This window comes from Salvia miltiorrhiza, chromosome 5 (assembly GCF_028751815.1).
Source record: "Salvia miltiorrhiza cultivar Shanhuang (shh) chromosome 5, IMPLAD_Smil_shh, whole genome shotgun sequence".
In the NCBI taxonomy this organism is placed as follows: domain Eukaryota; kingdom Viridiplantae; phylum Streptophyta; class Magnoliopsida; order Lamiales; family Lamiaceae; genus Salvia; species Salvia miltiorrhiza.
The window spans coordinates 2,486,247-2,509,792 of record NC_080391.1 but is presented as its reverse complement, the minus strand read 5'-3'; the positions used below and the strand labels follow the sequence as shown (position 1 = coordinate 2,509,792).

Sequence of the window (23,546 nt, the reverse complement as noted above, 5' to 3'; positions counted from 1 at the left end):
ATTGAGTATTAATGAATAAAAATGACGAGTTTTATTAAGATGAGTAAGTTTTACGGCTATAAATGACGCCCCTTTTCTTCCCCTTCTTCTTTAACCCCATCCCTAGTCGTGGATCACTCGGCCTAACTATCCCTAGTTAGGGCGGGCTGTGACAAAATATTCGGATGTTCGAGCTTGATTCGAGCTTCTATCTTGTTGATTGAGCTCGCTCGAGCTCAATCGCCCACTTACCAAGCTCGAGCTTAACTCATGTGATACTCGATAATGTCGAACTTGACCTCAGCTCGTTAAATATTCATACACATGATGTTCGAATTCGTTAAAAGTTTATGAAAGACTTCTTAATTAATATATTACTCAGGCTCGAGTTTGACTCGTTTAAGATTCGGGAATTAACTCGATTGAAGGTTTGTAAACAAGTTCACTAATAATCAAATCTGAACATGTTCGCGAGCTCAACAAGTCGAGTACTATCAAGCCTGAACTCGGCTCGATAAAATTATCAAGCTCATAATTAGGTTTGAGCTCAACTCGTTTACTATCAAATCGAACTCCGAACGAGCTTTTTTCGAATTCAGTCTCAGTTAATTCATAATCTTAAATGTAAACAAAATTTTTAGCTACTCTATTAATCCATAAACAATATCGGTTTGCTCCCTGATGTGCATACCTTAATTTAAATTAAATGCCACTACTCACTAGGTATATATAGTAACATGTGTTATACTTATGAATGATTTTATTGCTAATGGAGTGAGCCGCTGCAGCCTGCTGTCATTTTAAGGATATTTAATATATTGTTAGTTTGTAACGATCTTCATTTAATTAGATCTATCTAAATTGACGCTTTTAGCTCGAAAATAATATATTAATGGTGGCCAACTAACACTTTTAATAAGCAGTGGTGTTCTTGATTATATTCCTCAATTCAACTACTTATTTTCTTATCCAATATGGCAAGATCTAACCCAAAACTCCGAAGATAGAAATTATAATTAAATTAAAATATAGAAGCGCGCAAAATCAAGAAAAATAATTTGGTCACTGAAAAACAGGTAAAAAATGATGAATACTAAAGACGGGCAAATCGTGCGTATCGGGTCATTATCGAGTCGACACGATAAGGTCAAACACTTGTAAATAATTTTTATGATTTAAGGAAAGTAATGAATTCACCGTAGATCTTCATGATTTAAGAATTGTAAATAATTTTTAATTTATATTTTAAAATTAATTTTTATTTTAGCCCATTTCTTTAATGATATATATAAGGAGAGAGGTTTAAAGGAGAACCATTATATAAAATGAAAACGATAATCATATTCAGCCCTTACATATTCAGCACATTTCTTCAATAAATTTTTTGTTCTCACTCATGATGCTTGTGAGTTATGATTCAGTTAAATAGCACTTAACTATAAACATAAATTTCATAAGGAAAATAAACAGCAGTTAAAGTAAATATATATATAAACTTCAACCTAATTTTGATAAGGAAGAAAACGCAATTAGATCTTGGATATATGAAAAGAGTACCGTATATTTGGCAATAAAATAAAGTAAATAATGAACAAGCTTAAAATTTAAGTTAACAATCATGCAATATCAAGCTTACCTCTTGGATTATTAAAAATAAAATAAAATAACACTAAATTTACACTTGAAGTTTATTACAATATTTTTTATGAAGAAACGATATACAAAAGAAATTGAAGTGGGGGTGTGTATATACATGTGATTGCATATATTATTCATATAAGTATTGGGTAATTAAATTTAAGAAAACAATTTTGTTCTAACAATTGAAGATGGTGGCCTATATTTTCTTTTACATAATTTACTCGTAATCAAATAATATACTCTCTCCATCTCATTAAGCACGGTTCACTTTTTATTTTCAGTCGTTCCATTACATTTTCATAAAAAAATATTAATATTTAACTTTTAAAAATTTGTAAACCTTATCATTTTTATCTAATTTACACTTTCTTCTATTGTTCGTGACAAAAAGAAGCCAGTCATGGTCAGGGAAGGGGGAATACTATAAATTAAAAAAACATAGCAAAAAAAAAAGGGAAAAAAAAAGAGAGGAAAGTTCTTGGGTTTTGTAATTGTGGGTACTTTAACAACTAGCCCCACCAATCTTGTTAATTAACCATTAATGTAATTGGATCAGGTCACTGAAATTTTTAAAGTTTGGAGAGGTTTTGATTGGCCCAAAAAATATTTATATGTATAGCATGATCGTGCAAGATGGTTGGAGCTAGAGGCTAGGTGCACCTGCACCCTAAAATTTAATATACCAATTGAAATACATTTGTATAAGTACTTTTAATTACATTAATCAATATCACTATTACATAACATGTTAGAAGGGTGTGGGCACTTATAAATATTTTTTTAAACATATGTGATGATATTCCAACTATTTAATTTACAGAATGTGCCATCGCTTGAGTTTCTCTTAAGAAACATTAGCTTTGCCGCAATGATCTGGAAGTCAGACTTTCCGTCTTGGCTTTTAGATATTATTCGTCATGATTTAATATAATTTGTCTTCCCCTAAAAAAAAAAAAAAAAAAAACATTAAAGGGGCCAATATTTATTTATTGCTAAAATAGGATTGCGGAATAATATGTATTATGGCACTTCCCCCTTTAATCTTTATAGTTAAATAGTATTGGTGTGAAAATTTAAATAAATGCATAAAAAAAGAAAAAAGAAAAGATCTTGGAGTAATGAGCCACAACAGTGGGGAAGAGTAATTAAATTGAATTAAAAATGGAAAATGGTACCCTTCAACTAATTAATAATTGTTGTTAGTTAAGTATATAGAGATGGAAAGGGATTTGTGTGTTATGCTTTAATTAATAGGTTATGCTTCAAATCAAAGACTTTCTTCATTCCTCCAATAGCTACTGCCCTTCTTTATCTCCATAACCATAATCACACCCCATTTCTCCACTTACTGCTAAATGACCTTATTATCCTTGACTACCTTTATATATAGTATTTTTTTTAAAAATACAAGATATATATAATATCATCAAAATGTTAAGTATAGTTCATTTATTTTTATTTAGTTTTCTTTATTGGAAGGGATGGGATTAATAATCTCAAAATATGCTACATAAAAAAATAGATCAAAACATCAATCCATTAGGACCATTACTCTCACATACCTCTACACATATATGTATATATATCATGGAATTAGATAAAATAAAGTTTATTTTAAAACATAAATTAAGAATTGTTTTTAACCCTCGGATCTTGAAAATCTATAGTCGCATTTCATAAAGGAAAAAACTTTCATTTTTTGAATTAATCAATTTATTACACAACACGTACAATTTTACTGCACTGGACATTTAAGTTTCTACATTATATTTAGTTCTCACAATTTTTACATTAAGAAAGAGTCTCATTTGAAACATTTCCTATATATTTAATTCATAAATGTAGTAACATACATTTGACTTGTCTATGCAACTCAAAAAGGAAAAAAGTTATAGGTCTTGATTTTTCTTATTAACTAGTACTACGTCCATTTGTGTGATGCACGGTGAACATAGAAATTAAACGACAGTGAAAAATTCCTTTTTTATATACTATATAGATATAGATATTAATATGGAAAGATTGAGGATAAATTCGCGACTCTCTTATTAGTGCATAGAAATTAAACGACAGTGAACAATTCCTTTTTTATATACTATATAGATATAGATATTAATATGGAAAGATTGAGGATAAATTCGCGACTCTCTTATTAGTGTGATATGAGGAAATAATTAACGATATGATTACACATTGATTAAGCTTTTCATTCACATTAAATGCTAAATAGATCGTGGATTTGTGGGTGTCGGACAACACTAACGCAGTCTCAAACTTAAGAAATTCTTTGAAAAATCAAACAAAAATAAATCATATTTTATACTTGGCCTTGTCATATTGTATATAAAGAAAAACTATATAATTAGAACTAAAAGAATACTTGAACTATTAGGAAAAATAATATCTGAAGGAGATAACTTAGAAGTTGGCTTGAGACTTGATACAAAGAATATGATTAATCATGTTTTTTTTTTTATGAACTTACAATATTAAATAAAGAAAAACAGGCCGCGCCACAGAGGACTCGAACCCAAGACCTTTGGCCTTAGGCATATAACTTCTTACCGCTTGGTTAACACACGCACACAATCATAGTTTTTTTATTATATCTGAAGGAGTATCATTAACTTTATTTATAATATTTTATGTTACAAGATCAAAACCATGATAAACTATATGCTGAAATCTAAAAATTACATACAAATATGCGTAATCAATAACTTAGACTTGCATTTTATAATTTGGAAAAAGTTTTAGCCTTTTCAATTCAAACAACTTGGTCAGCTTAATTCTCTAATTTCAAATATTCTTTGTTGCGAAATTATCGCAAAAATAGTCATAGTTTGAAACAGTATATTGAATTTCAGATTAACCAAAATCAATAATATTCGTACAATATCGTTCAATTTGAGGAGGTCTAGCGCAAACGATAAAATTGAGAGTTGAGACATCAAAATTGCTCTTTTATAAAAAGTCATCGATTCAAATCCCACATACATCATGTGAATTGAATTGTATTTGAAGTCAAATGATAATAAAAAAAATCCTTGATTGTGATAAATTTTACATGAAAATCAATAACACTTTAACATTGTTAAAAATATATTTTATCGGCCAACAAATACATTAATCAATGTGCTAGTCCATTAGCCAGGCAAAGGTCGACTGACTAACATATTTGTCACCGAACAAAATATATTTTGAATCGTCAATATCATATTTGTACTATTTCTTTACACAAAATTTGTTTTTGTTGATTCACTTTAAATTGAATATCTTATGCAAGTTTATATAATAATAACAACAACAACAATAATAATAAATTCGATTTGGTTCGAATAATCATAATCCACTTTGATTGATCTCCAATTTTCCACATATAGCACATGTACAATAAAAAGAATACAAAATTATTTATACAAAAGTTCGAATGATGAAGACACACACAAACTTTTTAATGTGATAATTATAAATATCTTATTAGAGGCATAATTTTAAATATCATATGAATTTTTTTTATGTATATTTGTACCATACAAACATACTCCGATATACATAAGATATCTATTTATAAAAGATTTGTCCTTAAATGGTAAATAATTCATTTTTCAGAGCATAAGATCACTGTAGACAGATGACATCCTCAAAAAAGGACAAACTTGTAAATGCAGCTCTGCAATAGTCCTAGATTTGCTGTTCCTTCTGTTGACCCTCTCTCTCTCTCACACACACACACACCATCATAATTTTTTATTTTTTTTTTCTTTTTTTCACATTCCACTTTTGTCTAGATTTCACACTTTATCTATCATTAACACTATTCTTTTTCTTATTTTCTCACACCATTGCTATAAATGCAGGCTTACTTCTAAGTTCTAACCTTATTTTTGCTTTCCCTTTACTATTCACCCTCTCTCTCTCTCTCTCTCTCTGGTTTTCCTCCATTGCAAACCAAGCATTCTTTACAGCTTTACTGATGTGCCTCTTTTCCCCCACATTCGCAAAACCCTACCTTCCATTTCGCTCATCTCTGCTTTTATTAGACATCCCACAGCTCTGATTTCCTCCCATCATTCAAAGCCCAACAAAATAAGGGAAAAAAGATGAATTCTTCCGCCTCACAAAGATTGGATTTTTGGTCTGCCATTGTTTCGAGAAAGAAAAAGAAATTTGCTTTCTCATTTGCATGATTGTTATCATTTTACTTGGCCCACTCTACACCACAACCTTCTACTTCTAAACTACTCTTTGTGCTGCTTATCTTTCTTTTGTGATACTCTTTTTTTCCTTCTTTTTTTTTTTCCCTTTCTTTTTTGGTGGGTTTGTGGTATTCCATCTCTGCATTGGGGTATCTATGCTCATTGGGCATCTGCTGAGACAGAAAAGTGCACTTTCTTCGCTTCTTTGGGTTCTCAAGGAGGAAGATCAGGGTGGTTGAGTTCAGATCACTCGCCAAGGTGAGGGCTTTCTCTCTCTAGATGTGTTTCTCTCCCTTTATGTTTCTGTTGCTTGGATGGAAAGCCACACATTTTCTTGATTTTGAGTAAGTTGTTAGATTTGGGATTGAATTTGAGCCTGTAATCTGTGTAGATCAATGGTGGTTTAGTTTTTCTTTAGCTCATAGATTTTTGTAATGCTGTTGAATGTGTTATGCTTGTAGAATTTATATGTGGAGAAGGCTTCTTGTAATAGGTTAACTGTAGTATTCTTGAAGATAAAGAAAGATGTGTGTGTTGATACTGCTAACTAGTGTTATCACAGTCAGCTCATTTCTTGTTTGGCTGAGTTTGTTTAGGAACTTAGAAGTCTAGCAGCATTGAATCTGTTGATGTTTCGTTTATACTGACATCTTGATATAGGGACATCTTACAGTATAACCACTGAGCTCTTAGATGCACATTGCTATATTTTGTGTGTTTTCTGATAATGTGATGCGATTCTCGAATTTAGGGTTCAATGAAGTAGTCCTTGTTCAGGACTTGCTGAGTGCAGATTACTTCCTTGTGCTAAAATCTCAGAAAATGACTTCTGGAAGTTTAAATTCTGAGTTATCGAAGAAGTATGGGGCTCTGAAACTTTGGGTTCTGATTGGCATATGCGTGGGTGCGTTTATAGTTCTAATTCTAGGGATCTTATCAATATGGATCATGTTCCAACGGAGATCTCGAAGAACCTCGGATAAGTACTCTATATGCCAGATTCCTAACATCTCAAAAGATATCAGGGTGGATAGAGTTGCGGAAGAAAGCACGCAAGATCATCCAGAAACATTATACTTGACTATTAACGACAAATCTAGTGATAAGAAAACGGAGAAGATGTTAGTTCATTTGGGTAGGAGTAAATCAAGTGATGCTGATAATATCAGCCAGAGCAGTTCAGTTCATCATCATAGCTCTCAGTCAGGAGAGGAGGGGAGTTCTGGTAATGCCCGTAAACAATCTTCAATGTCGTATGGGCTTGCCATGGCGTCTCCTTTGAATGGTTTGCCAGAAATATCTCATCTTGGGTGGGGCCACTGGTTCACACTTAGAGATCTTGAAATTGCAACCAATCGTTTTTCAGCAGAAAATATCATTGGGGAAGGTGGTTATGGGGTTGTTTATCGGGGAAAACTGGTCAATGGCTCTGAGGTGGCAGTTAAGAAGCTTCTTAATAATTTGTGAGTATCCTCATCAGGTTTCCTATCTTCAGCTTTTGAAAACTCTGTTTTTGATAAATGACGTGCTGAATTGCAGAGGTCAAGCGGAGAAAGAATTTAGGGTCGAAGTTGAGGCCATTGGTCACGTTCGGCATAAAAACCTAGTGAGGCTTCTTGGCTACTGCATAGAAGGAGTTCAGAGGTTAGCTTCTATAGTGCTGTAATTTTGCTTTTAAATCTGGTTTTCTTGCTGTTTCTTTGTTTGCATTTTGAGATAGGGCGGCATGACTTCTATTTTCAGGATGTTGGTATACGAGTATGTAAATAATGGAAATCTCGAGCAGTGGCTTCATGGGGCAATGAAGCAGCATGGCTCCCTAACGTGGGAAGCCCGTATGAAGGTTCTACTTGGTACCGCCAAGGCGTAAGTGAACTTTTTTCTTGTTTTTAATCTCTTGCAGCTTGCACTATACTTTTCTTCATAGAAAATTCCCTGACATCAAACTGTTTAAGGTATAACGGGGCACACTGTTTTTAACAATTTCTAACTAAAATGTTAACCGTTTTTGTTATGCAGACTAGCTTATTTGCATGAAGCTATAGAACCAAAAGTTGTACATCGTGACATAAAATCAAGTAATATCTTGATCACTAACGAGTTCGATGCTAAAGTTTCCGACTTTGGTTTGGCTAAGCTGCTGGAGTCTGGGGAAAGCCATATAACAACGAGGGTGATGGGAACTTTTGGGTATATTTGCCTTTTGAATTTCTGATATTTTTTGTTGATGTAGTTTTTCCTCATAATAATCAGGTGCTTTTGTTAATTTCAGTTACGTGGCTCCTGAATATGCAAATACCGGCTTGCTGAATGAAAAAAGCGACATATACAGTTTTGGTGTTCTACTTCTTGAAGCTGTCACCGGAAGAGATCCAGTAGATTACGCACGTCCAGCCAATGAGGTGCTAATTTAATTACTTTTATACGCATTAGCTAGTAAATTCTTAGTGAACCGGGATGTATGCTACTCCAGACAGAGTGACCGGGAAGCTGGTCATCCTCTTCGAGTAACAATCCATAATTGTGTCTGTGGCAGGTTAATCTCGTCGAGTGGCTTAAAATGATGGTTGGGAACAGGAGAGCGGAGGAAGTCGTGGACTCTAGCCTTGAAGTCAAGCCTACTACCCGTGCTTTGAAACGTGCACTTCTGGTTGCGCTAAGATGTGTAGATCCCGAGTCGGAGAAACGACCCAAAATGAGCCAGGTTGTCCGTATGCTGGAGACCGATGAATTTCCTTATCGTGAGGTGAGCATCTCTCTGGCCTAGATTTGTCAATTAATGTGAGATAATATATACTCCCTCCTTCGTCCACAAAAAAATAGTCTCATTTTGTTGTTTTGGTATATCCACAAAAATTAGTCCATTTCCATTTTTAGAAACTTTCTATCATATGGTGGCGCCGCTTTCTCAACTCACAATACACTTAACTATTTTTATTAAAACCCGTGTCGTTATTTTCTAGGATTATTTTTTGTGGACGAAGGGAGTACTTTTTTAGCATCATAGCTACACATATTGAACATATCTACTTGCATTACTTGTCGAATACATGAACTCTTTCGTGTCCGTTTGATGGATTCGCCTAGATACTAATTTCATTACCTGCAGGATCGTCGGAATAGGAAAAGTCGGACCACGAGCATGGAGATCGAGTCGATGAAGGAGGCCAGTGGTTCGGCTGAGCTGGAAATCAGGGTGGAGCCATCCGAAAGCCACACTTCTAAGACAATGGATAGAAACTGACAGAAAAAAAAAAAAAAAAAGATGACTTTTTAGAGCTCTCAGTGACACATCCCTACCATTCAACATTTTCTAAGTTTGTTTCTGGAAAGATTCCTCCAGTGACAGAGTGACTGTGAACAGCAGCAGGCCCAGAGTTTGGAATCTTGAATCATTGGGCATCGATCTGTTTTCGAAATAACGACCCCCTCGAGCATATGTGAGACCACGGCGGCTAACGTGCTTGCGGCCATCTTTTGTAACATTATGGTATCGTTCTATTTTCCGAGTTCATTTCGTCTTTCGTTGATGGTGAGGACTACGGCACCCCAGTTTATATCTACATCTTCTTATATAAATTTTAGGCAGAAACATTGTTCTTGCACTATTAATCTGTGTAAAACTCTTGCTACATCAGATGTTCTTCTTTGCTAGAAATTAGGACAGGCCCCTGAGATTCTGAAGAGAGAGAGAGAGAGGCTTTGATTGGTCACATGTCTTTCAAAAGTAGTGTTGTTGAATCTGAGGTTTGAATGTGCAAACATGGGCTTAGGTTTCAGACAGAATCTTGTACCCTACAATGTTGGAGTTATGGGCTAGCTAGTTACCTTCCTTACTATTTTGTTTGCTAATTTAAATAGATTTGACTCACAACGGCTATGTTTTTTGATTTCTTCTTCTGGGCATTTGCAGTTATAATCATGTAGATAGGGCTATGACACTAATTCCCCCCCCCCCCCCCCCCCCCCAACCCAGTGCCCACCCACCCCCCCAATCTATTTTTTTGGTGTCACATTGTATTGTGTTAGATACTTTTTCTTATTATCATTTTTTATTTTGGGTGAGGCTGTTAGATACTTTGATATCTGACTTGGGAGAAAGTGGAAGAATAGAGTTAAAGATGACTCCTCTGCATGCATTCTGCATTGTTTATTTTATACACCAATCATTCTTTCATGAAATTGAGATTCCATTAATGTAAATTTATGCATATGGAATTAAAGATTTTGGCATTTTGGCAAGAGAGTTAATTTAATATATGATGTAAATAAATACACATAATATGTGTGAATAAGTTGGAGAAGAAGTCCCTGATTCCCACCAATTTTCAATTGTTCACAATATATGTATATAATATTATTATTATATAAATATATGAATAATACTCTCTACGTTTCATAAGGCTGTGCATCACTTTTGGTGGCACATATTTAATAAAATGTTAAATGAGTGTATTAGGAGTGGAGAAAATGATCCATTATAAAGTAAGAGTAAGAATGGCAAATGTATATTCTTGTGGATATCCCAAAATAGAAAGAAATGCACACTCTTATGAGACGGGGGAGTATAAAGTTAAAAGTTAATGGATCCGTTAGTTTTGTTAATTAAAGATTGGATAGTATCAAACATAGAGGTAAAAGAACCTGTTACAACAAAAGAATTATATTCTGAATTTGTAATTTTAACGTGATTTTTAAAACATGGTAAATTAAATTATCATTTTTTTTAGAGGCAGCACCCTACTCTAGCCAAAACCTTTTAGTTATAGGAAATTCTAGCCATACAAATAAAAATATGGAAATAATAGCATTTTTGACTGAAATACCCTTTTAGTGTGTAACAGTATAAAATACTCTATTACACACATTTTATAAGCGAAAAAGTGTGTAACAGTGTAAAATACACTGTTACACACTTTTTCGCAATCACACACTTTTACGTAATTACACATTTTTGAGAAAAAGTGTGTAACATTGTAAAATACACTATTACACGATTTTTGAAAAAGTGTGTAACATTGTATTTTACACTGTTACACACTTTTTTGCAATTACACACTTTTACGTTATTACACACTTTTCCGAAAAAGTGTGTAACAGTATTAAGGGTATAATTGTACATTTACATTAAAAAAGGCTAGTTTTTCCATATTTTTATTTGGGTGGACATTTTTTCCTTTTCTTATCCAAGAAGTGCTAATTGAGCCCATTAACTCTTTTTTTTATTTTTGCAATTTCGTCTCCGCCATTTTTTTTCAATCATCAAATTGTTGAGTTGAAGTTTATATGGATTAGATCATCACGTAATAGTTACGACGTCGTTTTCCTATAAAATTGTTGAATATTGAAAATTATGGTGCAAATACAAGATACAATTCATTTATAATTTGGAGAAATTTTTAATTGAAATTGTAAAAAATGGCGTCATTTAAGCCTCACAAAAACAACGCCCTCTTTACTAATCCACGTAAACTCCGATTCAATATTCTAATGATCTAAAAAATGTAGGAATATAACTGTAAAAATTAAAAATATAGTGATTTAATTCCTCACACTTCAAAAGTTATATTAAAGTTACAACTTTGAAATAATTCATGATTTTATTTACTAAAATGCCAAAAGAAATTGATAATGAACTTTCCATAAATGGAAAATCATGTTTGCCAAAATTAAGTAATACAGTATATCTATAATTATTTCTATTTATCAAACTATGTTAAATTTTACACATTAAAAACATATAATACATGTGCATCACATGAGAGATAAGAGATAATATATTGTATATATATACACCAATCACAATTAGAATCTAATTAAGATGAGATGACTGCATATACTCCCAGAGTGTGCCTAAAAGAAGTTCTTATTTTTCAATTTTCTTTTTGTTTATAGAAAAATCTTGTTTTGTCCATGAGAATAAAAGAAAGAAAATAAAAGGAAATCATTATTGTCCGTTCCGTACATCTCGAAAGTGACCACTCTCTTCTGAGTAATAACTCAGACAAAATGATATGCTAATTTCGGGAAAAGGGTTTTGATAATACCGACACATTATTAAATGGTAAGCTATACGAATATATTTATCATATTCATTTACTTTTCAAAATCTAGTCATGAATTATAATTATTTCTATTTCATATGATTCCGACTGCATATTTTTTTTTTTGCAGAAATAGGCCTATGTTACTTTTCAAAGGATGCTCACAACCTGTTCGACGAAATGCCCGAGTGAACTTTTCAGTCATGTAAGCCCAATGCGTGAAGTGGAGTAGCCATTTGCAAGAAACTAAGAAGCAAAATGGCGCGCAATGTGCTGCACAGTTCTAACCAGGACTAGGCCGCCTTCTCCAAGAAGAAGAAATGGAGCCATTCCTTGAAAGAGCTCGACCTGATCGGCGGGAGGCTCGTGAGCATCAGCGATCATTCTAGAATCTTCGATGCGAAGATCGAGAAGAAAATGCGCACATTCAAGTCCATCGGCGGGGGCAGATCACGCAACGCATTCCCCCCAATGGGGAGATGCTCTCGAGATGTGCATTGATCTCGTGATCTGCTTGAGCGATGAGAGCGAGCTGACCTTCCATGTATCAAAGCTTGAACTGATGAAAGAAGGGCTTTTCCAGATACGGGACGTCTTGATCGACACGAGTCGTTACCAAGAGCGTTTGGTGCAGAGGAGGTTGACGAGGACATTAGGCCACTCCTCCAAATGCTTGTTCACTCTCTTGATGCACACAGCACCGTTGTGGATGTCGAGCTGGGGGTGTGTGGAGGGGTGCACGTCGTTGGGATCGGGCAGAAGCTGTGCTTGTACGCGGGGAAGATCTTGACGGTGGACGAGGAGGAGGTGGTGAGGAGCGGGGTGAAGCAGCTGGATGCGGCCATGGGGTTGTTCAAGTTTGTGTGGGAGAGTGCGGGGGTGAAGGGGGATTTGGAGGTGGAGGGCCATTTGTGGTGTGTTGGAGCTCAAAATAGGTCATTTATATATAGAGGAAATGTTTATATGGTGCATGCTATAAATCTTTGATCATCTTAGTATATTTTGATTGATTTAAGAGGGTGTTTGACTAAGTTTATAAACTCTTCAAAATAGCTTATAAGCTCTTTCAAAGTGTTTGACAAAATAAGCTCCAAAACAGCTTATAAGCTCTAAAAATAAGCTCCCCAAAAAATAAGTTCCTCTGTCCCAATTTATTTTTTTATGATCTTATATGCAATAATCATTTTATAAGTATTTTTCAACTATAATTTATTATTTTCATCGTATATCATTCTAGTTCGTTTTTTTCGATTTTCTTTCTCTAAAAAAATGTGTTCTCCAATCTCCATCTAGTAAAAAACTTCTCTCTCTAATTTATAAACTCAATTATCCAAACACTTTGACAACTTATAAGCTCTTAAAAAACTATATCTTATAAGCTCTTGAAAAGATAAATAAAAAAGATTCATCGTTTTGTAAATTTTTTAGCCCGATAAATTAGCCCGAAAATAAAAAATTTATGGTTAGGATCGAAAATTTTTAGCGAAATAAAAGTAGCCTGAATGACCCAAATTAAAAATAGTTGGGCTTGCCCGAATAACATCTGTAATAAGAATTATGAATAGCTATGTAAGCTTATTATAAAGAGAGAAATCCAAATTTTGTTTTTCCTTATGAGATGGGGTATAGCCCACTGAGACCATCTGGACACATTAACTAATACCAAAAATTAACCAATTCAATTGATGTGCCAAAAATATTGTTAGAGGTAATTTTATACATAGCTCACATTTTACTTTTAATAACCCTCTCTTTTAAAAAAATATATAGAAAATGGTGAACTTCTCTTTTGTTGAAAATGAGATAAGAACACACCCAATGTTAAGTTAGTTTCTTCATTTCTCATTCTAATTAATGAGAAGTAAGAACTGATTAATATATACAAAAAAAAGAAAAAATAATAATTAATGTTGTAAAATTAGCATTAGCTAGACTCTTTTGAACACGAGTGAGGAGGTGCTTGATTGAGCTCTAAGTAGTTTTGGATTATGTCAATATGGGATGTTATTGGCCAAATATTAAAAGATGCCAAGATGAAATAATTATTGCATGTGTGGAAGGATTAATTCAACCAACTCTCGGCATTAGACATAGAGCATCAAGGTATATCGCGTGAAAATAATTTAATATATATGTATAGAATTTATTCATTTTGATAGAAGATACTTTCACATCTAAAATTCTTCAAAATTGTGATAAATTTTAAATTCACAAGTTTTAGTCGAGTACTATTCGAATTTTATCCAGACGAGGCCTTTGCACCACACAATTAAAGATTATTTTTAATTATTCTAAAGAAGAGCTCACTGTGAGGGAGGGCTCACACGAGTTTAATTTTTGTCGAGAATTACTATTCTTAATTATAAGGAATTGAACTCATAGCGAGGAAGAGCTCACATAATTAATTTTTTTAGAGTACTAATCATTTTTCAAGAAGAGCTCATAGTGAGAGAAAGTTTTGTCGATTACTAATTGTTTCTCATGTAGGCGAAACCTCTACACTACATGCAGATGAGATTGAATCCAAAAATCCTCGCAAAGAAGAATTTTATGATGCCTCAACTTTACCGCTTGAATTAAGTCTTTATTTCTCTGTAAAAGGAGAAAAACAAATGTAGCATCCTCACCAAAACAACACAAAAACAAGATTAAACTAAAACACAAACAAAAAACTCTTTCACTAAATATTCTACAATATTGAAGCGCATAGTATTCAACATCACTATCCACATATGTCCCTCTCACAATTCCCTCTCTCTCTAGAAAAAAATGATGATAGAAGAAAAAGAAAGGCAATAAAGTATGCCAAAAAGCACAAGCTATGCTATCTCCAGCACACAAATGAAACCAAACTCTCTTTGTCCAAACTCCTCCTAGCTAGCCACAATATCATTATCATTATAATAATCATAATTTCTGTTTCCTTAACCCCAAAATCCTCCCTCAAAAACTGATAAATCCCATGTCTAATGATCCAAACAAGATCAATCCCTATTATCCCTTTTTCGAATTTGACCATGACCATGTTGATCACAACCACACCATGCTATCAGAAGGGTTTGCATTTCCCATAGTCACAGATCACAACAATTTCAGCCCTTTTATGTACCAAAACCCTAATGAATTTCACCACATCTTGCAAGGCTACAACACCCTCTCACCACCACTTGATCCACCACCACTTTGCAACAACACAAGTAACAATTCCAACGATGTTGCCGGCGGCAGCGGCGGCGATGGTGGTGGTGGTGAGAATATTCCGGTGACGCCGAATTCGTCGGCGTCGATTTCCTCGCAGGAGGCTGGAGCTGAAGAGGATTCCTCCAAAAGCAAGAAGGATGTTCGAGATGGCAAATCTAAGAATGTGTATGTTTTTTTTTTTTTTTTTGGTGGTAATTGAATTGGGAAAAATTAATAGTTGAACATGCGTTAGTTACAGTTGAGTTGTGGACTTTTTCGGTTAGGTTTGGTGATATATTAATATATTAATTAATTAATTAGCTTATTTTCAAAGCTGAAGATAATTCTTCACACTTGAAATTCTACACCAAAAATATGCATACACACACAACTAGTTATTCACAGCTAGAGAGATATGTATATTGATGCAGAAATGTTAGAAAAATCACCTAAGTTGGTGTGAGGGAAAATAGAAGAAACCCTAGCTAGTGCTACTGGTGCATTTGTGATCTCTTGCAACAATAAATATTGCTGCAAAAAATATGTAAAATATATATATATTTGATGAGCAGCAAAGCAAAAGAGAAGGAAGGGAAAAAGCAAAGACAAGCAAGGTTTGCCTTCATGACTAAAAGCGAGGTAGATAATCTTGAAGATGGATATAGATGGAGAAAATATGGCCAAAAAGCAGTCAAAAACAGCCCTTTTCCGAGGTAATTTATTTTAATTTCTTCTTCCTATCTTTACCACAAAAAAAGAAGAAAAAAAAAAAAACACTTTTTTTTACAAGTTGCACGAGTGGTAGGTCAATTTCAACTCATTTCTTGAATTTGATTTGCTCCTAGCTAGGTTAACTAATTAAATCATCATTTTCTAAGCAAAGGGAAAACATAATGTTTTGGGCTAAAAATGTATGGGATCCAAATGTACATATTTTTCTGCCTTTTTTTTCGGGTTAATATATTGTTTTATGTCCTCAACTTTCGTTTTCTCCTAAAAGATCTCAAACTTTCAACATTTTCTATAAGAGATCCTGCTGTACAAACTTCGGTGACGAAAAGATGCCTTATCTCGCCGGATGAAATATTTTGGACACTGTTATTGATGGCATATTAGGAACATCATTGTTCAAAAATATTGAAATTGGGGGGTTTTGTCAACTTTCTGTCACTAAATTTTGTATAGCGAGACATTTTATGAAAACATTGAAAATTCGAGATTTTTTAGAAAAAAAAAAAGATTGGGATATTTTAGGAAAAACCCTGAAAGTTCGAGATATAAAACAATATTAATCTTTTTTTTTCAATAGTTAGATAAATAGAAATTTTAAAGATCGTATATATATATGTAGGAGTTATTACAGATGCACTAGCCAGAAATGCAACGTGAAGAAGCGCATCGAGAGATCGTACCAAGACGCGACGGTGGTGATCACCACCTACGAGGGGCAGCACAACCACCACAGCCCCGCCGTGCTACGGGGCAGCGCCGCCGCCATGCTGGCGCCGTCTCTATTCTCGCCGCAACCAGCGTTTCCCACTTTCCCTCAAGACATGTTTTACCCATCATCAGCTACCAACTTCTACACACAATTAACTGATTCCGGCCGCCACGTACCGCCACCACCGCCGCCGCCAGCCTGATCAACGCCGCCATGAGTTTTTCTTTCCTCCACAAACCGGAGCCTGCAGATATGTATGGTGAGAAAGAGCTTCTTGATTTTGAAATATTGTAGCTAATTAATCATCTCTTTTACTAGTAGTTTCTTGCTTTAATTGGTGGATTTAATTTGTTGAAGCGTTTAATGCAGTTTCTTCTGACTTATATTGGAACATAGTATTGTATTATTCTTGTACATTTCAAGAAATGTGGTTTCATTGTGTGTGTGTGTAATATGTATGAATGAAAGATGCTAATAGAAATCGATTTTTAATTGGTTTTGTAGCCTGCAAAAATACTGGTTTCTTTCAGCGCATATTTTTTTAGTTCAGATACTGATTTTTTTTTTTTTTTTTTAAATCTATGAAACCGATTTTGACAAAACATCGGTATTTTTTAAGGCTGCGTTTACTTTGATGGATAAATTTATCCATGAAAAATGATGGATAACACAAATTTATGCCTTTAAATGCCTCATTCCTTTTCCAACATTTGACACAAAAAGAGATAGCTCATCATTTTCCCTTCCTTATTTTCACTTCAAGGATGGATAATATATCACACCTAAAATGGATGGATAATATTATCCATCTTTGAAGTGAAAATAAGAAAGGAAAAATGGTGAGCTATCTCTTTTTGTGTCAAATGTTGGAAATGGAAAGAGGTATTTAAAGGCATAAATTTGTGTGTTATCCATCAAAGTAAATGCAGCCTAAGTGGTTTATATCAGAGTTTTTGTTGTAGTAAAAAAAAATGGAAGGTAAGAAAATAAAATGCAGGCCAGATATTAATTAATTTGCCCGATATCTCAATTTGAATGAATTTGAGTAATATTTTGACCTGTTTGCAATCAATATTTGATATGATTGAACTCGAATTCTAGTTTGGACGTGATAAATATGTTGAGATTAAAATGTTAACGTTCATTTTGGATTAAAATTTAATTATTCATGTTCTGCACAAAAATTTAATTAAAAGTTATATACGAACATTGTACGAATCGACAATAATCGTGCAACATCGTATATTTGTATTGATGCAGTCGTGCAATAATAGAAACTTTTTTTTTTTGAAACGGCATTAATAGAAACTTTTATTACTGCACGATTGGTGGAATATTGCACTAGTCGCACAACAATGCAAATTTATATTAGTGCATGACTAATGCAGTAATATAAGGGCCCGTTTGATTTTCAGTATTGGATTAATCAGGATATAAATTATCTTGATAATTTAGTGTGGATTAGTCATGATTTCTAATCTCAGATGGGTGTTTGATATCATTGGTAATTAATCCCAAAAAGTGTTTGATATCCATTGAAATAGGTTGGATTAACATATTAAATACCTAAATTAGTAGCATATGGAGGGGGTGGAATAATTAGTGTGAGTTAATTCCATGGGGGAGGTGGGATAATTAGTGTGGGTTAATCCCACAAAATAAGCTAGGGTCTTGGGATAAACCTGGAGTTGACCATATTAGTAACACATAATATCAAACACTACATAAATCCATATTAATTTAACTTATCCTGCTTTTAAACTCATATCAAACAGGCCCTAAATTTGCATTGTTGCGCGACATGAAGGGCATTGTCGTCTATTTAGCTTTGATAAATATGCTTTTAAAATTTTGGCTAGAAATGTTTTTTCTCTCTATTTAAAACAGTTATTAATAAATGTGCCTCAATGATCATATATGACCGAATCTAGCTTTTTATAAATTAATAAAATATATTTTTAATTGGGGGAGAGGTGCATGAGGATTAGTGAACCCTAAATCACTTTATCTTTATTGTTTAGGAACATAAATTATAATATGAATTTTTAAATGGATTTTTATCATTTTATAATACCAAACTTACAGTCCCGCCGCAATTAGTTAGTTACAAGTAATTTATAGGAACTCAATAGAAAAAAAAATTAAGAAAAGGACAAGGTAAGCTAGTAATAATTAGTAGTGAGAAACCAAACGTGCGTAGGAGAAGATGAAATATGTAATAAATAGAGGAATACAAAATTCAAAGTATATAAGAGATGTTTTAAGTTAATTAATTAGTTATATTTCAGAAATATTTATGATGCTATGTTGTTATACATACATACATATATAGAAGATCCAATGAATATGATCAATATGGTGAAAAATGAAAATAAATCCGCAACGTCAGATATTCAAATCTTATATATAACTGATATTAATTTTTTCAAACTTATCGTGTAAATTAAAATAAAAATAACGAATAAATCAATATAAATATATGAAAAAGCTAACACGAATCTATGAATATACCACATATAATGCATGAATAGTCGTTCAAACTTGACTTCGAAGCCTGGAGAAGGCAAAACTTTCATCATATTGGCTGAATACATTATTCGTGCATTACAAGCAACTTATTCGTAAATTTATATTAATTTAATTATTATTTTCATTTCTTACATGAATAGTCATTCTCACGTAACCTAATTAACCCTATATATATAAGATCTAAAATTTATTAAAGTTTGTTTCTATCAGTAGCTAGACATACTATTTTTGGCCATCTTCCTCACTACTACTAATTTGCCATTTTTATACTATTATTGAATGTAATTAGTAGTTACAAACTTAGATCATGAGTTCATAACATGTGGAGGCACGCTTGCTTTCTGATTGCGTGAAATGACTTCTCAAGAGCTTGATATTATTGACCCTTTCAATATTACATGAATATATATACTCGTAGATATCATTTCTAAACCCATACACATATGTTGGGAAAGTCAATCATCACGTCATAATTTTATATTTATTCATCTTTCTATTATATGTTAAATAGCCGGAATGTTATTTAGTTAGTGGTTTATAAATTTTTAATTATTTTTTTTTTGAAAATAAGAGGTATCTATTATATAATCAAATAATCAATCCGCACGGGACCTCTACACTATACAAAAGTGGAAAAATTACACGCACGCGGGCAGAATTTGACTCTAAAGCTCTCACAGAAGAGAGTCTTTGTGTGCCTCGGCTTTATGACTTGAGCTAGGCTATTTATTTTTAATTATCTTATAACATGTTTTAAGAGCTAGTTGTAATAGGGATATATAGTGCCCAATCACCCCTAAAATATGAACAGTTATTAGGGTAAAATTTAAATTGAAAAAAAAAAGGTTCCACAAAATATTGAAAAAAAGGGTAAAACTAACATTTATCTGACGGTCACTATAGACGATGTCTGTTTTGGCAAACGGCGTTAAAGTGAACGTTTCTCACACCAGGATAATGACTATTAATGAGGATAAGATGACCAAGAAAGGGAAATGACAATTATTTGTATGTGTGCACTGCATTTGTCTCTTTCTTGGCTGGGAAATAAAATGTCATCATTTTTAATTGTGATGATAATATCTTCAAAAAAAATTTCTGTGATAGAATTATGTCCTTTCATAGGTAAAGGAATATCGTTTTAGGGTATGTTTGACATTGGCTAATACACTGTATTAGCTAATTTTAGTACGTACAGATTAATCTAATGTTTGGTATTATTTAGTAATAATGCGGATGACCCGGTTTAATCCCACGACCCAGTATTATTAATCCAGATTTCTTAGGATTAATAATACCACCTCCCCCCTAAGATTAACTTAAACCAGGATATTCTGTATTTAGCCATGATAGCAAACACCAACTCAGTATTAATAATTTGTCATTATCCACACTAAATATCCTGGTTACAAATTATCCTACATAATCCTTTACTGAAAATAATTGTGACGTTGGAATTGCAAAACAAAAAGTGTTGCAATTGCTATATTTTAAAAATCACGCGAAGATTGTAAATTAATAAATGTTACTATGTTATTGAATCAGATAATTAGTCATAATACATTAGATACCAGTGACAATTCCATACCCTCACTTCAATTTTAACCACCAAAATTAATTAAGGATTTTAGGGTTTATATTGTAGCAACTGCGAATACATAGAAGAACACTATATTCGAGGTTTGTGATTCACGACCGTTTTTTTAATAGTTTATTGTTTGATAAGGATAATTAAAATGTAATACACATACCTTAACATCTTAATTGATATTAAAAAACTAACCCTTTTATAACTCAAAGCTTGAAAATATTATATTATTTAATTATGTGATTATGTACACCACCTAACATTTATTAATTATATATAAGTTTAATACATTATACCATTTACAATGAATTATATATTACAAATATTTTAAAATATTGTACAAATATGATATTAATATGTTACTATATAGTAAGACATTTCAATTAAATATATCACACATTATCTCGTATCGCATATCAAACCAGCCCTATTTATGTGGCCAGTTTTTTATAAATAGTTTAGGTGTTTATTTGGCAAAAAAAAAAATGTTTACAATGATCGTGACAAGGACTGTAATTGAAGGCATGTTTGTATTCCAAGATTTAAAAGAAAAACCCATAGTTTCTAAATCAAAATGAATTAATGTCCAGGATCCTTTCCTATAGAAGAAAAGAGTACTAGGTGTCTAGTTTATAGCCTTAATTAGGTTCAACTCATTAATAAATAAATTAGAATAATCTTTTTTAAGAAAGAGTGACCCACATTATGATATATAGTATAATTTTCAGTTTCGAAATTTATTAGAGTATGCTTCCCTCAATATATACACCCCTTCAGTTAATTTTTGTAAGGCGTACACTTTGGATTCGTTCGCCACGTGATACGAAATAAGGTTTGATATATTTGATTCATAAGATATCTTTTACCCATACGCCATAATAATATCATATCTCGTGAAATACATTAAAATATCTAAAATATAATATATCGTTTGATTGATATGATGTATTAAAATTATATATAAAATTTTAATTCCTAAATTATATGATATTTGGTATGATGTCTGGCTTTAATTGATATTAGGGCAATATAGTTAATAATATAATTAAAATTGACATAACATACATATCGTCTCAGAAGTTGTATGAATAATCGCACAAACCTGTATATAGTTTCATCGGACTTTTGAATTTATAAATAGTCGTGTGTTTTGTACTATTTATTATCAAACAAGATATTATGGTATCATAAGTATACTATACATCCTAATCATTCGTAGCAAACGAGACCTTTAGTGTGTTGAAACGCACTTTGCGGACGACCGTTATTGATTGGTAATTATTTCGAGTTTAAATATATTATTATTAATTTTAATTAGATTTTATTAATTTATAGTATTATATCATATGTACAGTAGTGTACCTCTTTATTTAAGCACCTTCTATAAAAAGAATACATGTCATTAATAATGAGACGGAGGGAGTAATACTTGACTCAGATGAAGTACGGATGAAATAGTGCAATATGCATATGATAATTAGACCATTAATTAATCTAACAATAAACTTTGACCAAAGGAACATCACTTGGACCAATTATTTGTGGTTTGTTTGTTCTCTTATGGAGTACCATATTTTTTAAGTTTAAAAATTTATTAGATTAATTTAATCCCCTAAATTAAAACAGCCTTTTATTAAAGCATTGGAGGGAATACAAATCTGTTATTAAACAAAGAGAACACGTCCAAGAATAAAGTAATTAATCGCATAATTAACTTAATTAAAGAGATTTGAACAGCAATAATATGAAGGAGCAGGATAGTTAATTAGACAAGGATTGATGTATATAGTTAGCGTGTGTAAACAGATTAGTGAGAATTAGTGACCATACCATTCCATGTTAGGTAAAAGAGCTTCTCAAATCTAATTATATATATATTCAAAGTAGCTTACCTACCCTACTCTCTAAACAAATCCCCAATACTTTCTAGCTCTTAATCATTACTAAAATATTAATTACTATTATTTAGATAATTATTGGTCAAGAATTGGTCTTCGAGATGTTGTAGAGTGAGGGTTTTCTCATAACACTAGTTAATAAGTAAGACATCCACAAGATATAATTCTCGATTTATTTTAAATAGTGTTCTACTGTTGCTGCTTTTGCAAGCCCGCAAATTGAATTTCAAGTAAGTCTGAAACTATTTTTCCCACTTTTGTGTGGTGCAGAGATCTCGTCTACGTTCGAGTTGTTTATTTGATTCTAATTCAAAAAAAAAAAAAAACTACTAGGACTATATGATAAAAGTCAAAATTAATACCTACCTATCCAATAATTGGGTCTCATTCATATGCACATGGGTGAATGGTAATCACAGATATTTCAGTTGACATGTTCTTCAATTAGATCAATCGAATATAGAACATACTTTTCTAACAAAAGTCATACTCCCTTTTATGAACCATAAGTGTGTATGTTTTGACATTGTAAATCATTTGGACATATATTTCTTTAATTTTGTTATTCTTTTATTTTGTAATTATCTTAAATATATTAGTATATATTTTCTTGGGGGCAGCTTAAATTAGTATATTGTGATCTATAAACCTTTTATTTCATTGATGGGTAAGGAAAAATTAGTGAAACTACTCACACTTTGCACATTTCTATATTTTGGCCTATTATTGATATGTGTTAAGGAAAAATTAGTGAAAGCCACATTTCTTCATTAGTGAAACTACTCACACTTTGAAACATTGAAGAGTCTTGTACTGTATATTTGTATGCGCGTGTTGACTTAGTAGAGTGGTTAATATTTGAAGTTAATGGTCTCGTTTAAATGGGTTGATAGTAAATGATACATATACGATATATCAATTTTATATATAATCAAATACTGAAACTCAGTGGGAAAACTACCAACAGTAAGAGTATATTCCGTGTTTTATTTATTTTCTGAATTAATGAAATATTATTAGAAGAGGAAAAAAAAAGATATAACTATT

At 32.5% G+C, this 23,546-nt stretch overlaps 3 protein-coding genes across 4 annotated transcripts; all 3 read left to right on the top strand.

Moving 5' to 3' along the window:
- The first annotated feature begins 5,373 nt into the window (after positions 1-5,373).
- Positions 5,374-9,693, top strand: LOC130985056 (probable receptor-like protein kinase At2g42960). The gene is made up of 8 exons (XM_057907824.1): positions 5,374-6,077; positions 6,571-7,282; positions 7,359-7,463; positions 7,563-7,685; positions 7,839-8,009; positions 8,092-8,221; positions 8,356-8,565; positions 8,929-9,693. Exons 2-8 carry the CDS (start codon positions 6,642-6,644, stop codon positions 9,061-9,063), a joined length of 1,515 nt encoding a protein of 504 aa, XP_057763807.1. The 5' UTR covers positions 5,374-6,077; positions 6,571-6,641; the 3' UTR covers positions 9,064-9,693.
- A 2,660-nt stretch (positions 9,694-12,353) lies between these two features.
- LOC131024775 (uncharacterized) lies at positions 12,354-12,850 on the top strand. The gene is made up of 2 exons (XM_057954314.1): positions 12,354-12,502; positions 12,562-12,850. Exons 1-2 carry the CDS (start codon positions 12,354-12,356, stop codon positions 12,848-12,850), a joined length of 438 nt encoding a protein of 145 aa, XP_057810297.1.
- Positions 12,851-14,491: 1,641 nt separating this feature from the next.
- LOC130985054 (WRKY transcription factor 28-like) lies at positions 14,492-16,998 on the top strand. 2 transcript variants are annotated; one of them, XM_057907822.1, is made up of 3 exons: positions 14,492-15,229; positions 15,616-15,756; positions 16,395-16,998. In XM_057907822.1, the coding sequence occupies exons 1-3, from the start codon at positions 14,826-14,828 to the stop codon at positions 16,684-16,686; spliced, it is 837 nt and encodes a 278-aa protein (XP_057763805.1). In that variant the 5' UTR covers positions 14,492-14,825; the 3' UTR covers positions 16,687-16,998. The 2 variants fall into 2 exon arrangements, with proteins under 2 accessions (XP_057763805.1, XP_057763806.1); XM_057907823.1 differs by having other exon boundaries at positions 14,635-15,229; positions 16,407-16,998.
- The last annotated feature ends 6,548 nt before the right edge of the window (positions 16,999-23,546 follow it).